Source organism: Tenrec ecaudatus, chromosome 2, assembly GCF_050624435.1.
Source record: "Tenrec ecaudatus isolate mTenEca1 chromosome 2, mTenEca1.hap1, whole genome shotgun sequence".
NCBI lineage: Eukaryota > Metazoa > Chordata > Mammalia > Afrosoricida > Tenrecidae > Tenrec > Tenrec ecaudatus.
The window spans coordinates 199,827,830-199,849,247 of record NC_134531.1 but is presented as its reverse complement, the minus strand read 5'-3'; the positions used below and the strand labels follow the sequence as shown (position 1 = coordinate 199,849,247).

Sequence of the window (21,418 nt, the reverse complement as noted above, 5' to 3'; positions counted from 1 at the left end):
TATCCTTAGAAGTGCATCAAGTTTGACTATTTTGATATGAAAATTTTTGTCTTGATTTTTTTTGTTTAACTCCACTCATTATAATATCCTATAAATCTATCCATGGCATGAGGTGCTTAACAGTTTCATCATTATTCTTGAAAATTAAAAAAGTAGGGACAAATCTAAATTATTCCACTATAGTATGTACCAAAGTGTATTTACCCATCTCTCCACTGATAGGAATTTATTTTTTTTCTATATTCTTGCTATTATGAATAATGTTGTGATGAACATGGGCATGTTTATATCTATTTATACTATGTTCTTTATGTAGAGTATATACACATCTGACACAGACTTGCTTGCTGATAGTGAGGAAAACTTGAAACACTTGCTGATGAAGTTCAAGGATTCCAGCCTGCAGTATAGATTGCAACTCAATGAAAAGAAGACCGGAAACCTCACACCTGCCCTAGTCCATAACATCTTATGAAATAGAAAAAAGACTGATGTGGTCAATGAGTCTTCCTCCTTGGATCCATAATCAATACTAATGGAAAGTGTGGTCAAAAGATCAAACAACACTTGTCTTGAGTAGATCTTCTGCACAAGCACTCTTTAAAGCACTGAAAAGAAAGGAACTTACTGTGAAGACTGGGGTGCACCTGGCCCAAGATAGTTTTAGTTACGTCATATGCATGTGAAAGTTGGACTTTGAATAAGAAGACTGGAGAAGAATTGATGCATTTTAATCATAATGTTGGAAAAATATTGAAAGTATTATGGGCTGCCAAAAGGACAAACTAATCTGTCTTGGAAGAAGCATGGACAGAGTGCTCCTGAAAGCAAGGATAGTAAGACTTCATCTTACATACCGTGGACATACTGTCAGGAAAGAAAAGTCCCCGCAGAACACGTCATGCTTAGCAAAGGAGGGTGGGGCAGAAAAAATGAAGATGTCTTCAAGGAGATAGATTGACACAGTTGGTGCAAAAATGGATTCAGATATGAGAACAATAGTGAGGATGATGCAAGGCCATGGAGCATTCTGTTCTTTGTGCATATGTTTGCTATGGGTCATGACCAACTCAATGGCACAACAACACCAACAACAGCAACTCATATACATGTGAAAGGTAGATATTGAATAAGAAAGACCAAAGGAATTGATGAGTTTTAATTATTAAGCTGATGAAAAATAGTGGAAGTATTATGGCTTTTCAATGGACTGCTAACCAAAAGGTCAGCAGTTTGAAACCACAGGAGAAAGATGAGGCTTTCTACTCCCATAAACAAATATAGGGCAAGATATGACAAAATAATAATTTATAAATTATCAAAGGCTCATGAGGGAGGGGGAGCAGGGAGGGAGGGGAAAAAGGAGGACCTGATGCAAAGGGCTTAAGTGGAGAGCAAATGCTTTGAAAATAATGAGGGCAAAGAATGTGCAGATGTGCTTTACAAAATTGTTGTATGTATGGATTGTGATAAGAGTTGTATGAGTCCCTAATAAAATGTTTTAAAAAAAAAAAGAACACACATAATCCAGGTCAGATAAACCCTTCAGGAATAGAAATGAGAGTTGTGATACCAGGAGGGTAAGGGTAAGGGTAAGGGTAAGGTGGGGAGAGCAGGGTGAAAAAAGGAGGAAGGGAGACAGTGATTTGTATAAGATATGAAAATGATAATAATCTATCATGTCAAGGGGTGGAGTTTGGAGGGTAAAAGAGTAGCTGATACCAAGAACTCAAATAGAATATAACTATTTAGAAAATGATGATGGCAACATATGTACAAATATGCTTGATACAATGCATGTATTAATTTTTTTAATAGTTGTAACAGCCCCCAATAAAATGATCCAATATGTGTTCATTGGCCAACTTTAACTATCACAGATGTGGTGATCTTGGTTCTGGCTATGTCTTTGTTCAATTATTCCTTTCATCTTTGTGTAGTGACCTTCTTTATCTCATGATGGCTTTTGCCTTGAGGTCTATTTTGGCAGAGGTTAATATCACCACTCCTGCTTTTTAAAAATTGACATTAAAAAATTGACATTAGCCAGACATATTTTTGCCATCCTTTTATCTTTAGTCTATTTTTCCTTTGTGTCTAAGGGGCATTTCTTGTAAACAATAAATTGATGAGGCATGTTTTCATATCTATTTTGCTAATCTCTGTTTCTTGATCAGTGAACTTAATCTATTGCTATTGTCATTGTTAGTTCTAAATTTATTGCAGTCATTTTCCTGGGTTTGTATGGTTTGTATGCGTGTGTGTGACTGTTGGTTTCTTTGTTTTTGGAATTTTCTGGGCTGAATTCATGTCGTTTTTTTCATTTTAAAATGCTGTCATTTTACTCTTTACAAGGCCTTTATGGATTTCCTATTTTTCTTTTACTTTTCCCCATTTTATTTGTGGTTATTTTTATTATTTTTAGTTTCCTTCCTAATTATAAACATTCTGTTCTTTCTTGAATTCTAGTAAAGTTACTCTTTATTGGGAATATTTTTTGTATCTACATTATGCATTGCATTTACTCTGCCATTATCTTCATTTTGGAATGATATCTGTCTTTTTATATTATGTATTTTTATTTTTCTTTCCTTTTTACTTTTGGTAATGCCTTAAGTGGATTGGCTTTTGGGTGATGATGTCTTGTATGCTGATCTTAGATTGATGTCTGCTTTCATTGTTGAGTTGCTTCCCAAGGAATTCTTCTTAGTATATTTTGCAAGGTTGTTCTTCATTTTGCAATATTTTAAAAACAATCTCTTTATCTGGAAATCCTTTTATATCTCCCTTGAATTTGATGAATAATTTTGTTGTATAGAAAATTCTTGGTTGGGCCTTTGATTTTGTTTCAGAGTTTAATAAATGTTATTCCATTTCCTGTTTACATGCCTGTTTTTTGCTGGAAAAAAATCAAACCTTAGTCTTCTTGTTTCCCCTTTGTAGATAACTTTTCTCCCAGGGGTATGGAGAGTAGGGTGCACACTATTGTGTATGGGCATAGTCACCCCTCTGTTCATGTGGTGGGTGTGGGGAGTATGTGAGAATGCCAACTTTTTTTTTTTAGTGCTGGAAATTTTTCTCCTTTGGGAAAGGATGGTCAACTTGTGGTTAACCTGTGAAGATTCTCTTTTACCTTTTGGTCTTTTCTGTGTGGGTACCACCCTTTTAAGTTTCTCTGTGGTTGGTTTATTCTCTTTCTTTCCTTGGAGGTTTGGGGCTCCAAATTGTTCCTACATATCTACCTTCGCTTGATTTTTTCACAGTTTTATTGCAGAGGATCAACCAGTGCATTTACCTAGGCCACCGTGTTATCCAGAATACCGCATCCCTGTGTTCCAAACATTCAATTATTACACTCTAATGTATAAATTTTATTATATAATATCTTTATATGTTAGCCTATTGACATAAGAGGTGATATCAGTTTTATTAAGTGATATATGTGCTTCCTTGAAAATTAACATTTCATCAGTATATCTATTTCTTAGCATCTAATTTTTATAACATCTTCATCAGAAGAGAGAATTCACTATTTACTAATTCCACTGAAGGTACATGGAGTCTCAGATGTCATTTCTCAATAGACATTTTCAAATTGCATTCTTATTATATTCCAAAATTCTTAGTTTTAAATTATTTCACCTCTTCTTCCTTGTTTTAAAGATCTTCTACTCTAGGATGCTTACATATAATTTCCATTGCTGTCTTCTAGCGTTTGTCCATTATTTCAAACCTTCTCTTTTGTTTTCCCCTTATTTTGTACCCTTATATCAAGCCCTTATATCAATATTTACTTATAATAATTATTACAAGAATTTAAAATATGCTTTGTATATAAAAATCAATTTATTTTAATTATCTCAGATATCATGTGTACATCTGTAATGTCTATCAATAGTTCATTTGCAGTAAACTTATGAAAAAAGGGCATGGTTCTATGAGAAGAATTTATGCTCATGTTAACAAGAGAAATAATTTGCAGTGAGAAGAGTTATATGTGAATTTTCTCACTTTCTAAAATGTGTTCATGTAAACTTAAAATTTCTCTATACATTCTCTAAAAAGTTGAGTCCCTAAAATTATCTTTAAATTAATGGAATTTGAGTATATCATAGATATGTACCATTGATTTTTATTTAAAAATTCTTTAAATTCAGTAAATGTAATATTTAAACTAGTCCAATTTAAATGTAATTCACCATTTAGTTGAAGTAGCAATATTATTTATATTAGCTTAAATTATCTATATTGCTTGATATCCAAACTTTATAAGTAACTGTAGTCTATTTACGGAGAGGTGTCAAAATGGGTCTTTCTACTCATGTAAAATGTCACAGTCTCAGAAATTCAGAAAGGTGGTTCTCTTCTGCCCTGTGGGGTCACTATAAGTCAGCACTGACTTAATGGCAATGAGTTTATCAGTTTGATTGTTTAAGGAGAAATGGAGGAACATTGATTAATACATTCATCTCTTAGCTCAAAGTTCAGTGACTGAAATATACCACACTAGCTACTTCACGGTAGAAAGGTATGACTGTGCTTAGGGGGGAAAGCGTACTTTTTAAAAATAGTTGATGCTGACAGGTATTTCTGTTGTTTCTGTTATTTACTGTTTCCAAAACAGTGCGTACAATTCAGGTGCACAATAGTCCAATTAGTTCAATGCTAGGATGACACTGCGATGGGCAATGCACAAAAGCTGGACAGTGAAGGGCCTAGAAATCTCCATGATCCAGAAGAATTTTACATTTTATCCTCGTAAGCCATAAGGCAGCCATAGTGAGGATTAGTGTGAGCATTGAACACTTATGCATTACTTTCCCAATAAGTGTTCTTAGCTGCAATCAGTCAGCCTCTGACTCATGGAGACCCATGCATTACTGTGCTAAATGAAGCCCATCCTCCTGCATCACGCCCACTACCATTTTCATATTAGACAGTTTTAATCTAAAGATTTTCTTAAGATGATTTTCAGAAGTAAATTGCTAGCTCCTCCTTTCTAGCTCATGTTAGCCTGGGAGATCTTGTAAAATGTGCTCAGTGTAAGAGCAGCAGGTAAGCCTTCACTTAGAATCATGTGAGACCTATGCATGAGGTGCGGTGTCAGGAATTGAATCCAGATCCTAATGGAGGCCAAAGATTTTATCACGAAACCACTACAGTTCCCTTTTAACTGGAGGACCCTTTCCCAACCCCTTGGCTAATTTCTTTTTTAAAAATAATTTTATTGGGGGCTCATACAACTCTTATCACAATTCATACATACATCAGTTGTATAAAGTAAATTTGCACATTTGTTACCCTCATCATTCTCAAAATATTTGCTTTCCACATAAGCCCTTGGCATCAGCCCTTCATTTTTCCCACTCCCTCCCCGCTTTCCCCTCCCTCATGAACACTTGATCATTATTTTGTCATATATTTTTTAATGTTTTATAAAAACAAAATTATTATTCTGTCATACCTTACACTGGGAGGATCCTTTTTTATCAGCTACCTTAAGTATTCTTTATCACTGATTTATAAACACTTGGTTATTTTTAAAGACAAGTATTGTATTGTTTCATTCATACTTAACCAAGAGTTCTATGGGAAAAAAATTAAATTTTTGCATCATTTTCTGTTGAAGTGGTTTCACAGAGATTTACAGCAGAGCACTTTCTAGATGACAAAGGTTTCCTAACACATTTGTTCTCTCCTTAGAAATTTTCTAGGTGATAAGATCATGAAAGTTTCCATGTTTTTATAGTACTACTACAATATTGATGAAAAGTAATTTATCTGAAACATAGTTTATGAGGTTTGGGCTTATTTGTAATTCAAAATATATATCACGAGTGCTAGCATATGTACTTTTAAAAAGGTCCACTTCATTTATTTAAAAGTTATTTAAAAATCATTGCCAAGAGACAAGGATCTCCTGAGCTCCTTCGGAGACTCTAGTGACTGCGAGATGCTGAGAACTGAGGTCTCCAAAGCCTTAATCTCAATGGCATGGTAATGGAGACATATTTATGTAAACGTGGACCCTCTGTCCGTAGTTAGAGTATTCCTACTGCAGCCTATAAATCAGTAAGTAACTGTGTGCTACGCAGTATTTCACTAATTTGCATTTGATTGTCTATTTGGGTGAAAGCAATATTAAAGAATGAATTCTACTACCAAGATCCAAAACAGTGAGTATTTTTTCCCATAGTTGTTATTATTTGGAACTATTTTCTGGCTTCCATATTGATGCTTCACTTCATTACTTAGCATTTCCTCCTATCTTATTAGGGAAGACACAATGAAATGAGAGTGAAAGCAAAACGATATCACACCAATTTTAATATTTTAGTAAAATATTATTCAAGCCAAATACTTCATACACTGATTCATTCAAAGTAAAATGATCATTTAAAAGCTAAAACAGCAATTAACTAGTGACCAGTGTTATTACCATTCTCATTTTGTCAAGTACCATGGGAGTATAGGTGAGTTCGATATTCAAAGTAATATGATTAATATTATTTTGGCACCTACCAATTGAAGATGTAAACCATCCTCAAAAATCATTCGATAACTCGACATAAATCACTCATCAAATTAGATAGTGACATATATGACTGCCCTCAAAAGCAGGAAGATAGAAGTATATAAATATATGCTTGAAAATATAACCATCTATAAAGACAAGCACTACATTAGATGTGCATTTGAAGATTTTAAATATCATTCTAAAAACTAAGTTATAATTTGCAATTAAATAATCATGGCTGGCCCTGTGGTTCCATATGCTAAGTTCATAGGCAGCTGTGGGGAGAAAGATGTGGTAGCCCACTTCCATAAAGATTATAGCATTGGAAACCCTAGGAAACAGTTCTTCTCTGTTCTATAGGGAAGCTGTGAGTTGGAATAAACTCTATTGAAATGAGTTTAATATATAATTAAGTTCTGAGAGCTGTTAGGTTTTCAGTGTTAATTTCCTGAATGATTGAATCAGTGAGTGAATATATAAATAGATAATTTCAGGAATTATTAAACTATTAGCAGATTTATTCTACAAGGTACAAAGATGTGTCTTTTCTATTGTAACCCAAAAGTTATGTGTTGTCTATTTATTATCTCCTTATGAAAATGAATTTAGAAAAAAGGAAAATGAATTTCTACCAATGTTAGCACCCTCAATCCTAAAACACATTCCAGTTGTACTTCTTTCAAGATAGATTTGTTAGTGTTTTGTTCATCCTTGATATTCAATATTCTCAGCCAACACCATATTTCAATATTCAAACTTCATTCAGTATTTACTTTTTCATCATACTTGCATGCATCTATGAAGTATTTAAAATAATATGGATTGAGTCAAGTACACTCTAGTCTTCAACACGACATCTTTGCTTTTTAACAATTTTAAAAGGTCTTTGTTGTGGTTGTTTTGTAGCAGTTTTGCCCAATTCAATGTGTCATTTGACAATTCATCACTGCTTCCATGTGCTTGATTGTAGATCCAAGTAAAATGAAATTCTAGAAAATTTCAATCTTTTCTCCGTTTTTTACAATGTTCTGTATTGGTCTACTTACGAGGATTTTTGCTTTCTTTACAGGGTGTTTCAACCCAAACTGAAGACAAAAGTCTTTCATCATCATCATGGCTTTCAGTAAGAAAGGTTAGTCATCTGTATATTGCATGTTGCTAATTAGCTTTCAGTATAGATTATTCCTTAACATAAAGAAAATGAGAAGGCTGTAGTAAGTGCTTCAAATAGTTTCACTTTAATCAAACAAGGTAGTGTCATAAAATAAAATATACTTTTCATTAAAAATTTACTTAATAGATATTTAACTACTGAGTCCACATCTCTTTTAATAATATATTTATAAGAATAAGGATATTTCTGTTTTATTACTCAAACTCCTATCCTGTAGCAGCACTAAATATGTATATGCTAAGTCAATCAATAAATAAAATAAATGATTATATATTATTTAAATTGATCACAAGAGTAAAAATTGCTATCTCAATTTTTAAGAGAAGCTTGTTTTTAACTGTCAGTGACTGAGATGATTGGTCCCATGAATTCTTTGTCCTTATTCCTCAGCCACGGTTCTGGCAACTTAACTATAGAGAAGTAAATGTGTCTTGTCTAAAATTGTTTTAGAGACTGTAACAATTTAATAGAGTAGAAAGCATCATCTTTCTTCTATGGAATAAGTGGCATTTTTGAACAGTGGACCTTGTGTTAGAAGCCCAATCGATAACCACTATGCCTCCAGGGCTCTATCTAAGGATATAGCAATCATTTAAATGCCTAAAATAGGACTCTGAATATTATAGAGGCTAAGAAAGCACAGCATAAATTACCTTCCAAAACATTAGGAACATGAATTGAGATTAGAAATAGGAAAGGGTTCTGAAATAAAAAATCAATTGAAAGACATCAATCATCTCATAATTTAATCCTTCATGTATTCAGGATTTCGCTCATTGCCTATCTTGTATGAGCTGCCTCATCCAAGTATGCCCAATTCGACTACAATGATGGAATTTCTCCTGTTGGGGTACTCTGACATATGGGAACTACGGATTTTGCATGCCATATCCTTTTCTGTGATGTATCTGGTAACTGTTATTGGAAATGTTCTCATTGTTGTTATTACAACCATGGACAAGAGCCTTCACACCCCCATGTACTTCTTTCTCAGGAATCTGTCCATCTTGGATGCGTGCTACATTTCTGTAACAGTCCCTAATTCATGTGTCAATTCCCTGCTTAACAGCAGTGCGATTTCAAGGCTAGGATGCATATGTCAGGTCTTCTTAGTGGTTTTCTTTGTATATGTGGAGCTACTCTTCCTGACTGCCATGGCCCGGGACCGCTATGTGGCCATCTGCCAGCCTCTCCACTACCCTGTGATCATGACCCCTCGGGCCTGCGCTCATATGACACTCGCATCCATCCTCAGTGGTCTGGTCTACTCAGGCTTCCATACAGGCAATACCTTCAGGCTGCCATTTTGTCAGTCCAATGTTATTCATCAATTTTTTTGTGATATCCCTTCCCTACTGAAACTCTCCTGCTCGGACACGTTCAGCAACGAAATCATAATTCTTGCATCAAGTCTGGGTATTGGTGGAGGATGTTTCATTTTCATCATTTGGTCTTACATTCACATATTTTCTACTGTGCTCAAATTCCCATGTAGAACAGACCGATCAAAAGCCTTCTCTACCTGCATCCCCCATATACTTGTGGTGTCAATCTTCCTCAGCTCAGGCTTCTACGTGTACTTGAGGCCACCTGCCATCTCTGACACTCTCCAGGACATTGTCCTGTCTGTGTTTTATTCCATAATCCCCCCACTCTTCAACCCCATCATCTACAGTCTGAGAAACGAACAACTAAAATGTGCCATCAGAAAAATTATGAAAAAAATATTATAATCAGGACATTTGTAGAACATTGCTCAAGGTTTTCCCAAATTGTTAATTGAAAATCATGGATCTAGCCATACATTGGCATTATAGACTAAAATTATAGGTGTAGTTTATGTAGATTTAATATATAAATTTATTAAAATATATTATTTATCAAAATCTTTGCTTTCTGAGGACTTGAATAATCAGAATTGGCAGGTAGGCAAAAGACCTGGTATTAGGAAAAATAAGTATTAGTCATATATATTTGGCAGGTTAAAATCTCCCACTAAATGTTTGTCTTAAGAATTTTAAAATGTTATCCCTAGGAGCCCTGATGGCACAGTGAATCAGAAACTGGGCTGGTAATTTCAAGGTCAGTAGTTTAAACTCACCAGTAGTTTAGACCGGGGAACATGAGGCTCTCTGCTGTTTATTGATCTACATCCTTGTGAACTCTATATAAGAGTACTATGAGTAGAAATCAACTCAATATTTTATGCAAATTTTATCTTCTGCCTTCATTCACACTTAAAATATTGGTGATCCTCGAAAAGCAATGCTACATAAGTTTATCTTGAAATGTGACATTTAGCATTATAGAATAAATGTAAACAGTTATTTATTCATTTGAAAAATAATTATAAGCTATATATATTCTTTTGAGGCCATAAGATATCCCGAAAGACATGTTGTGAAAAGAGGCATGGGATTGGTCAAATGAGTGGTATTGTATAAAAAGATCAGAAACACATTATGCTACTTTTCGTATACGGCAAGTAAAATATATACCTCAGGAATACTGACAATCTGCAATTTTTTATTTAAAATAAGTTTAATTTACTCTACATGTCAAATGTATTGATATAAGAAATGGTTTTATTTTCACATTTCTCTCCCAATAAAATATGCCAAGTGGTTTGGGATATATCTACTTGTTTATATACTATACACATTATTTAGCTTGATTAAGAAATGCTTAAAATTTATACTCCCAGCTATTTTCATACATTTATCCATATTTCTAAAGGAGACCTGGTAACTCAGTGATTAAGTGCTTATCTGCTAACTGAAATGTTTGATCGCATCTTCTGTTCTACAGGAAAAAAAAAAAACATGAGAATCTACCTCGATAAAGCTTTCAGGCTTGGAAACCTAGTTTAGTAGTTCTACTCTTAATAATATCAATGTTATTATAATTGAAATCAATAGTAATGGATTTGGACTTGGTTTGTTTCATAAATCAATGAGGCTACTGAGGACTTACAAATATCATGTTTCTTTTAGAAAATATCATGCATCTAAAAATTTAATCTTTATATTCAACTTACCAGGCAATATTAGGAGATTATACTATCCCCCTCCCCCACACTCATCCACCACTATTGAGTTGATTCCAACCCATAGTAACTCTATATAGAGGTGATGAGACTGAATTTTTATGGCAGTAGAAAACATCCTGCTTTTTGGCTCCCCAGCCAGGGACTGCTGACTTCAGTAATAGTAGCCCCAATATTTTAATGTCTCTTTTTTTAAAAAAAGCTTATATACAATTTAAAATATCTATAGTATGTGTGTCAAAAGGGAGGAGGATCCAAATTGGATGACCCTCATAACATAAATACCTGCTTATATTTATAGGTATGACTTTCAACATTCATTTAAATTATTTTGAAATCCAAGTAAGAAGAAATGATGATATTCCTTTCCCGTCAGAAGAAAAATGACAAATTCACCCTGAACTGACCACATCCATAAAAGAGTTATTTTATAAATGTGAATATAATGCACAAATCCTATTGGATGCCTTTCCCAGGAATGTTGGTATCTCCAGAAGAGAGATAACTCTGAACTCAGAAGTACATAAAATTATAGTAGTTCAGAAGCTATCTAGGAGCGTCATTTGAGTTACTTGACTTTACAGCTCCTGGGAAGGCTAAAAATTGACAAAAACCTGAGAGGGGAACCGATTTGCTGACAGGGGACGAAACATGCATGACTACGTGTTGAACCTCACTTGTATAGTCAGGTTAGCTCCATTATGCCGATTAATATTTCTATTAAGCTCCTGGATGTGAGTTCCAAAGGGCAGTCACTCCAGGAGGCACCTTCCGTTTCCTTGGGGTTCTCTCTGCCTGGCCAGGCTCCCTACAATTCACGTGCCTTTTCAATGAACTCCCCTTCCGTGTGCAAGACTTGACAGCGTCAATCTTCGTTTATCTTTCTGTTGCCTACCGTTTGGTTGTTAACTTGTTTCCTTTCATTTAGTTTGAGGGTGGTAGTCTAGGATCTTCATCAGTAAATACTTCAAGTACTCTCAGCTTTCGTCATCAAAAAAGGTTGTGTTATCAGCATATTGTAGGGGGTTAACTCTAAATTACCAATATTAAACTTGAGAATTTGACACATTGATTAAATAAATTAGATGATCACAATTGTATTAGAGCAATTAAATCAAGCAAATGTGATCAGATCAACTTTACTGTGATTAGATCTGATTGGTTGGGTTTGCGTAGGGTGGAATATTATGAACTGTTTAGATTGAGGAAGAATGGAATAATTTTATTGGATTAATTACTCATGACCAGGCTTAATGCTTGTATTATAGACAGAGTGTAATCACATGATACTGAAACAACATAGGATAATGGAAAGAAAACATCCTTCAGAGGGAGCTTTCCTCACGCGTCCTGAAAGCTGCTCAACAGCATTCCCGATAGCCAATTACTAGTAATCTGATGAAAAACCATATTTCAGGTAAAGTGTAGAGAATGTGATGTCTTTGGGCACATAGTAAGAAGCAGGAAGTTCCCCATGAAGTGCTAGGGTGGGGTCTGAGCCCCTGAGTGCTTGGGCTTCAATAAGGAAAAGGAAAAACCCAAAGTCAAGAAAGCCCGGGAGCCCAGTTCTCTGGGACCTTCAAAAACATGGCAAGAGCAGCAGGGGAAAATTGTACTTCAGAAATTTCCCCAAGCACCCCAAAAGATGGAGTAGCAAAACTGGGAAGAATCAACAGAAACTTCTGACTATCTAAGGTTTTTCCTTCCTAGAAATTCTGGAGAAATTACAAGATTCTGGGGCCCAAGCAATTTCAGCCAGATGATTTATCTTGTGCTTGCCTGATTCAGACCAATTGATCCTTCAGATGAAGGAGTGCAGGAAAATTTCTCCATCTTGTTCTCTTCAACACCAATTAACTTAAAAAAGTAATTCCTATGAGCCTGCACACCCCACCCTAAAACCACTCCACCCGCCACAGAAGTTCCCTAAAAGCACTCCATCCGCTTCATCCAATAAGCTCAAAAGTCTCTTCCATATGGGAGATCAGTACCCACATTTCTCCACTTAGTTAAATTCCTAAACCTGTTGCTCAGTGAGCCACTTTGACTAACGCTAGTCTTTATGTGCGCTTTTGCTTTGTTAAACAAATAAAAGCTTATTTCTCTCCTTCTCTTTATATATATATATATATATAAATACATGTAAACATATTTATTAAATATATATATGTGCATGTAAAACATATTTATTAAGAGGTTCTATATAAACACTTATATTTATATGCAAGCATATATAAATATATTTTATACTCTATTATATAATGTATTCTATGTATTATGTATATATTTCTATTGAGATATCCATGAGTCTCCAAGTCAAATTTGGGAGAACTGACTTCAAAACTTTGAATCTCTTAGACCAATTGAATCTCCTAGATGTCTGAATATGAATAGTACTTTCATAACTTATTTAAAAGTTTATGTGGAATTTTCTACCCAGGGTTAAATTTATGTTAGATATCAGATTATTCATTGAAGATGTTATTTTGGGAGAAGATCTATATTCCAAAAGCAGTAAAAATTTGTATTTGTTAAATAGAAATATAATTTAATATTTAACTCTGACTTAGCAATCCAAATAAATTCACCTAATGAATATGGATGCTTTATTAGTAGTAGTTTTGGATGTTCTAGAGAAAGAACCAGATGATTGACTGTTAGCTGCAGTTTTAGTCATGATTTACAAATTTATAGCTTATTGATTCTAATAGTACTTCCAGTATGAAGCTGAATAAAAATGATAATCAAATGATGAATTTTTCTTATACTGTTAAAATAATAAAAGCACATAAAAATTAAAACATAAAAAATGTTAAGCAGTCATTCTGCATGCATGCACGCACATAATTTGTTTCCAAAACTTAGTGGCTCAAAGTAGCTACTTACAAATTTTCAATTAATAGATATTTGGATTAGCTCGATACAATAACACAATATTTGGTTAATAACCTTACCTTATTATTTGCAGATTAAGGAATGTAACTTCCTGAAAAATGACCTCACAGTCTTAAGATTTCTAGACAACAGTGTAGAATAGCTATAATTTATGTATTTTGCTTAATGAATTCAAGACTAGTTACAAAGTACTTAATGGTATAAAGGAATTCATTACATTTTGTCCCAAACAAAATGAATTAATTAAACTGATCTTGTTGAATAAAACCTATCTTTTGATTATCTCCTTTCCTGTGACTTCATGTGTGCATAGTTGAACCCAATAGAGTCAAATCAGAGCTTTCCCCAATTCCCCAATTCCTGTCACTTAGCCATACTAATTACTGGAACTAGATTTTTTTATGATTAATGATTATGTCAGTATGTAAAAGAAATATACTCTAAGAAAGAGTATCTTGACATAGCTATTTCTTGTATAAAATAGGCCAAATATGTATTTTCTCATGACAAGTTCATAATAAAGTGTCATGGACCTAGTTTTAGCTACAGATTCCTAAACAATATACACATACAGCCTAAAAGGTCTTTTTCTTAGCAAGATAATACCTGGAAATAAGGTTTTGATATTGAAATGCTTTTTGCCAATTCTAAAGACATCTAGTTAAACCTATTCAAACACCAATCAGAGGTGTTTTATGATCACACCTGAAACCTGTATATCTATGATTGAATAGCACTGTAGTTAGTTCCTGAAAAGAAATCCCTGTAAGACTCTGTACAAACTATTCCCTTGACATAAGAACACTTTGTTCTAACACTCTGGCACTCTGTTATGCTCACCTTCCTGACACGGTTGCTGAAGACAAAATGGGTGCATAAGCAAATGTGTTAAAGAAAGCCGATGCCTGACTATCAAAAGATATAGTGTCCGGGGGCCTTAAAGTCTTGAAGATAAACAAGTGGTCATCTAGCTCAGAAGCAACAAAGCCCACATGGAAGATGCACACAAGCATGTGTGATCATGAGGTGTTGATGGAATCAGGTATCAGGCATCAAAGACCCAAGGTGAATAGGGCTGGAGGATAGAGTGGAGACCCAATGCCCATCTGTAGACAATTGGACATCCCCTCACAGAGGGGTCACAGGGAATTGATGAGCCAGTCAGGACTCAACATAACACCAATTAAACACACAACTTTCCTCTACTTCTTCAGTGCTTTCTTCACCCCACTATCATGACCTCAGTTCTACCTTACAAATCAGATTAGACCAGAACATGCACACTGCTACAGATAAGAGCCCACAACACAGGGAATCCAGGATAGACAAACTGCTCAGGGCCAACAAGGAGAGTAGAGATACCAGGAAGGTTAGAGGAAAGTGGAAGGGGAAATGGGGAATCGATCACAAAGATAAATCTAGAATACCTTCCCAGCAGGACAAATAATGGAAAGGTGGGTGAGAGGTAACAGAGGACAATGTAAGATATGGAAATAATAATCTTTAACATCAAGGGTTCATGAGGGTGAGCGGGTGGGGGAGGGAGGGTAGGAAATGGGGAGCTGATATCCGGGGCTCAAGTGGGAAGAGAATGTTTTGAAAATGATGATGGTGGCTTATGTGCAAATATGCTTGACACACTGGATGAATGTACGGATTGTGATAAGAGGTGTAAAGGCCCTCAATAAAAGTATTTTTTAAAGAACAATATAAAAAATACACTGTACAAATTGATGCAATAGAAGCTATTCTGAACACCAAAACCATCTTCTTTGTAAACTTTATCAAAGACTTACCAATCAAATGACAGTATTATAATTCCCTAGACTCTATTTGTTTGTGTAAGAAGCTCTTTAATCAGATGTATCAGTTCTTCTTTATGAGGGTTAGCACCTCCCTACACTCAATTGTAACTTTATTCTTCTTCTTTCTAAAAAAATCCTGATCTCATTATAAGGGCCTAGTACTGTTAATTTCTCCTAAAAGAAGCATTATTAAGTTATCCCTAAAACACCCTCCTGAATAAATTTCTAAAAACTATAGAATTCTGCAATACATCATAAAGGGAAAATTTTTTTAAAAGGTAATCCAATGCTAACTGGCAAAAGACATAAACAGATAGTTGACCAAAAGGGAAATTCAAATGACTAAAAGGCATATAAAAATATTCACACTCAGTAGCCATCCAGGAGATACAAATTTTCCATGAACTTTGATACTGCTAAGAGAAAAACGGATTTCTACTCGAATAAAAATGTATAGTCTCAGCAACTGCCAGGGGACAGTTCTACCCTGATCTATAAGGCTGCCAAGAGTTGGCATTGACTCCATGGCAGTGAGCTTGAGGGTTCTTTTGAGTACTGTTGTAAATATTTTTATCTCTAGGAAAAAATTACATGAATTTTAAGGAATGTTATTAACAATCGTGTTTAATAAATAACTACTATGTTTTGTTGGTGTAGCTTTTATGCAATCGAACCAACTATAGCTAGATCTCAAGTGATTGGCCAAGTTGTCGTCGTCTAAATTTCTTGACTCCCTCAAGACAAGTGAGTGCTTTAAGTGTTGCACCTGTGTGTTGAAACATATTAATTGATATTTTGCCAGTCCCAAGAGACTTGTTTTTGGTCAGTGCTTTCAGTACAGTGTAGAAATAGTACTTAAATACCATAATTCTTGATTATGTACTACCTCATGAAATAGTTGAATATTGATTTATATTGTTGGTAAAATGATTCAATGCATTCCTTTCATCTTATGATATTACCTATATTCAAAAAGAACTTGAAACTATTAAAAAACTCTTTTCTGCGTATCTAAGACTGGAATATTAATGCATATCAGTTCAATTCTGTAATGTCAGGACTTTTTCAAAATAAAAATTAAAAAATGGATTGGAGCTTTTCCTTTGGGAACAGAAACTGAGGGAAAAAGAAGGAGGAGGAAGAGCAAAGGAAGGAAAGAATACACAGAACTGGCTGACATTCAACCATTTCAAGAGATTACCTATGTTCAAGAATCAGTGATTCTGAGGGAAGAAGTCTAAGCTGCACTGAAGCCATGAACCCAAACCTGTCTTCCAGGAGCTGATGAAACACCACGTGAAATGTTCCCATAAGTTCATTAATCACTGGAAGCATGCCTTCATCTATGTCAAGGAATTTGGAAGAGAGCTACTGGCCAACTAACTGGAAGAGATCTATGATTGTACCCATTCCAAAGAAAGGTGACTCAAAGTTTAGAATAATGAAATTAATATCACATGCAACTAAATTTTTTTTTCTGCAAAGCATCCAACAACGGTCACTTCTGCAACCATTGACATAGAACTGCCAGAGGCTTAAATCAAATTCAGAAGATGACATAAAAGACCTATGATTGCTTATGTCAGATGAATGTTGGCTTAGAGAATAGCAAAAGATATGTCCTTGTATTTTAATGACTATGAAAAAGGATTTGATGGTGTGGATCATAAAAAAATATGGATAGCCTTGAGAAAAATGCACGCCCCAGAACACAACATGGTGCACATGCACAGCCTTTCACGGATCAAGAGGAATACGAACAGCAGAAGTAAATAATGTATGGTTCAAAATCAGGGAAGCTGGTCAGAGTGAAAGCAGGTGTGAGTGGGCGGAAAGGTGAGCTCTAACAGAAGCACACATGGCTGCCAAGGTGTTTGAGTCCATCGGCAAGTTTGGCCTGCCCTTCACCATCACAGGAGGCGTGGTGAACTCAACCCTCTATAACGTGGATGCTGGGCACAGAGCTGTCATCTTTGACGGGTTCCGTGGCGTCCAGGACATCGTGGTAGGGGAAGGGACGCACTTTCTCATATCTTGGGTACAGAAACCAGTCCTCTTTGACTGCCGCTCTCGGCCATGGAACGTGCCTGTCATCACTGGTAGCAAAGATCTACAGTGCGTCAACATCATACTGCGCATCCTCTTCTGCCCCGTGGCCAGCCAGCTGCCGCGCATCTACACCTGCGTCGGCGAGGACAATGAGCACGTGTGCTGCTGTCCATCATCCTCAAGTCCGTGGTGGCTACCTTTGATACTGGAGTACTAGTCACCCAAAGAGAGCTGGTCTCCAGACAGGTGAGCGACGACCTCACGGAATGAGCAGCCACTTTGGGGTTCATCCTGGATGACGTGTCCTTGACGCATCTGATCTTCGGGAAGGAGTTCACAGAAGCGATGGAAGCCAAGCAGGTGGCCCAGCAGGAAGCTGAGAGAGCCAGATTTGTGGTGGAAAAGACGGAGCAGCAGAAGAAGGCGGCCTTCATCTCAGCTGAGGGTGACTCCAAGGCCGCCGAGCTGATCGCCAACTCGCTGGCCACCGCGGGACAGGCTGATCAAGCTGCACAAGCTGGAGGCGGCAGATGACATTGCCTATCAGCTGGCACGCTCCTGAAACATCACCTACCTGCCGCAGGGCCAGTTGGTGCTCCTCCAGCCGCTGCAGTGAGCCCGCCCGCCCATGGCCGGCAGATGGGTGACACCTTCTTTTGGCCCCACCCCGGAATCACTGTGAAATCTCCTGGTGGCTTACATAGTGCAGGGAATAAAGTCACTTCAGGGAAGCTGTGGATAAGGGTTGTATCCTGTCAATATGATTACTCAATCTGCATGCTAAATAAATTATCAAATAAACTGGATTATTGGATTCCATAAGGAAAATGTGGCATCAGGATTAGTGGAAGGCGTATTAACAACGTTAGGTATGCAGATACCGCAACCTTGCCTTATGAAAGTAAGGACATGAATACTTGCTAATGAAGGTCAAGGTCTTTAGTAAGAATTATGAATCAATGTAAAAAATACCAAAATTCTCACTACTGACCCAATAGGTAACATAAAAATAAATGGAGACAATGATTCCATCCACAATCATTGATCATGTATCAAGAGATGAAAAGACACGTCACATTAGGAAAATCTGCTGCACATGACCTCTATTTGAAAAGCAAGTATGTTATTCTGAGGACTACGGTATGCCTGACCTTAGCAATGGATTTTCAATTTTCTCATATGCATGTGAAAGTTGGATATTGAGTAAGGAGTCAAATTGGAAAATGACTGAAGAAGAATCCATACATTTGAATTACTATTCTGATAAAGAATATTTAAAGTACCATAGACTTCCAAAGAGCAAGCAAACTGTCTTGGAAGAAGTACAACCAGAATGCTCCTTACAGGCAAGGATGGCATAAACTTTGTCACATGTACTTTAGGTATGTCGTCACAAGACTAGCTCCTGGAGAGGGGCAGGGTAAAAGAGGAAAGTCACCAGGAAGATGGATTGACACAGTGGCTACAGATATGCCTGCAAATGTAAGAACAAATGTGCAGGTTGAGCAGAACCATGCAGTGTTCTCTTCTGTTGTATATCGGGTCTCTATAAGTAAGAACATACTTCACAGCACTGAACAACAATAAACATTTCCTTAACACAAATATGTGCATTAATATTTTAAGGAGCCCACAAAACAGAGTTTGTTACATATTAAGTTTTTAACAGTAATAGCAGTAGTTCAACTCCACCAGCTAGATGCTTGGCAGATTAAAAATTAAACTTTCTGTTCCAGTAATGATTTTAAGCCTTGAAAATCCTATATATAAGATGAGGGTCCAATTAGTCAACATTGACTTGACAACTATAATGTTTTAGCACATAAAATATATAATAATTGGGTAGTTAAATAATTTCATGTTAATTTAATAAATAATTCTAGGGGTGGAGTCTAGCCTATCAATCAGTTGATGCCTGGTGATGCCTCCCTGTGGGAGTGGCTTTCTCATGAGAATCTGGGAACTTCCTCTCTCTCTCTGCCTTCACTTTCCTGCTGCTGAGATACTTGGAGAGATGGAGGAGCCATGTGGAGACCTGCGCCAGCACTGATATTCTTCCAATTGCATTGGATCCATAAGACCTTTCATCCACCAGCCTGTAACCTTTCTGAATTTGGCACCATTGCATGTGCTGTGTGAGTATGAAGAGGAATTTATGGACTAGTATTGTACATATGGGCTGTTTTCTCAATATATGATTTCTCTTTGATATAATGCTCTCTTATTTAAATATGAGTGTCCCTGGATTTGATTATCTAGTCAGCCAGAGATTATGACATTCTCTGAAAATATCAGATTCTTTATTGACTCTTGAATTCTGTTATTTACCACAAAAATTTGTTTTTAGTTCTATAAAAGAGAGATACTAACTTTTAACATCATTCATTGTAATTTTTGTTACACATGTATAACTTGAGGTAATTAGTTTTTATTAATAGGAGTATAAAACAGTAATTTTATAGATATTGAATATTCTGTTTGAGATAAATATTTTTATTTTCCTCATAACAAAACCTGAATATAGTTCAAACTTAAATAATTTGTATACTTAAATATTATTCTCCAAGTAGCTTTGTTCTTGCTCTTATTTTATGTATGCTATTTACTAACAGATCTAACTCACTTTAAACGAAGAATTCACTGTTTTTAGTAGAATTAACCTATTTAGGAGCATTGGTAGCTCAGTGGATTAAGTTTGAGATGATAATTAAAAGATGGATGGTTCAAAGCCACCTCTCTATGAAGAAATATGAGGCAATCTGCTTCAGCCTCTAAAGCCTTATGGAGAAGGTCTATTCTATCTTATAGGGTTGCTATTAGTTGAACAAGTTAATGCAATAGGTTTTGTTTTACTTTGAATGCCCTATTTACTGAATCAGGTATGCACTGGTGTGCTATCCACAAGCTCACAGGCTCAAATCCACCAGCCACACAGTGGACAAAGATGAAACTATGTGTCCCCATAAAGATTTAGAATCTCAGAAACCAAATATTGGGTTGCCATTAATCAGACTCGGTTCAATAACAGTAGGTTTGTGGCTATGCAGTTATTAAGATGTTCAATTTCTAACTGAAGGATTGGCCGTTGGAACCCATCATCCACTTTTATGAGAAATATGTGGGCATGTGCTTTTGTAAGGATTTGCATCCTTGTAAACTCTATGTGACATAGTTACTGGGTCCTACAGGGTCACTATGAATCAGTATCAACTTGATAACAATAGTTTTGAATTTTATATTGTTTGATGTTAGATGAGCTGAAGGTGCAATATGCTAAGGCACTGAGCTGCTAGCAAGGTTATTGTTTTTGGTGCCAACTACTTGGTTCTGAATCATAGGGGCCTTATGTACAAAAACCAAAACACTGCCCAGTCACAATCATTATATTTATACCCAGTGTTACGACCACTAGCTTAATCCATCTTCTATTCTTAACTGACTTTCCATTTTATCAAGCATGCTGTCCTTTTCCAAGGTCTCTACAGATAAGAAGTCCATGGTATATAAGAAAAAAAATCTCTCAATCCTTGGAGAGGGAATATTCCCTCCCTAATTCAAGGGAGCCTTCTAGTTGTACGCCTTTCAAGACAGGTGTTTGTTTTGGCTATCCACATGCCTTCAATATTCCTTGTCAACACCTTAATTCAAATTCATCAATTGATCTGTGTTTTCCAGATCCATTGTCCAATTTTCCATGCACATAAGGTGAATGAAAATATCATGGCTTGTGTCAGGTGTACCTTAGTGCTCAAAGTGACATATGCAAGGTAGGTGGTTCATATATTCAAACCACTCAAAGAGAGAAAGACAAGACTTTTGGATTTTATAAATATTTAAAGTCTCAGAAACCCAACAGCAGTTCTGTTGTGTCCTATATGATCACTATGTGTTTGAAATGACTTGATCGCAGGGCTTTGGTTTTTGTTTTATAT

General features: G+C 35.9%; 1 protein-coding gene and 1 pseudogene across 1 annotated transcript; both read left to right on the top strand.

Annotated features, from left to right (window-relative positions):
* Positions 1-8,446: 8,446 nt before the first annotated feature.
* OR14C36 (olfactory receptor family 14 subfamily C member 36) lies at positions 8,447-9,424 on the top strand. Its single transcript, XM_075543264.1, has one exon. The coding sequence runs from the start codon at positions 8,447-8,449 to the stop codon at positions 9,422-9,424; it is 978 nt and encodes a 325-aa protein (XP_075399379.1).
* Positions 9,425-17,245: 7,821 nt separating this feature from the next.
* On the top strand, positions 17,246-18,102 carry LOC142441211 (prohibitin 1 pseudogene; annotated as a pseudogene).
* Positions 18,103-21,418: the final 3,316 nt, after the last annotated feature.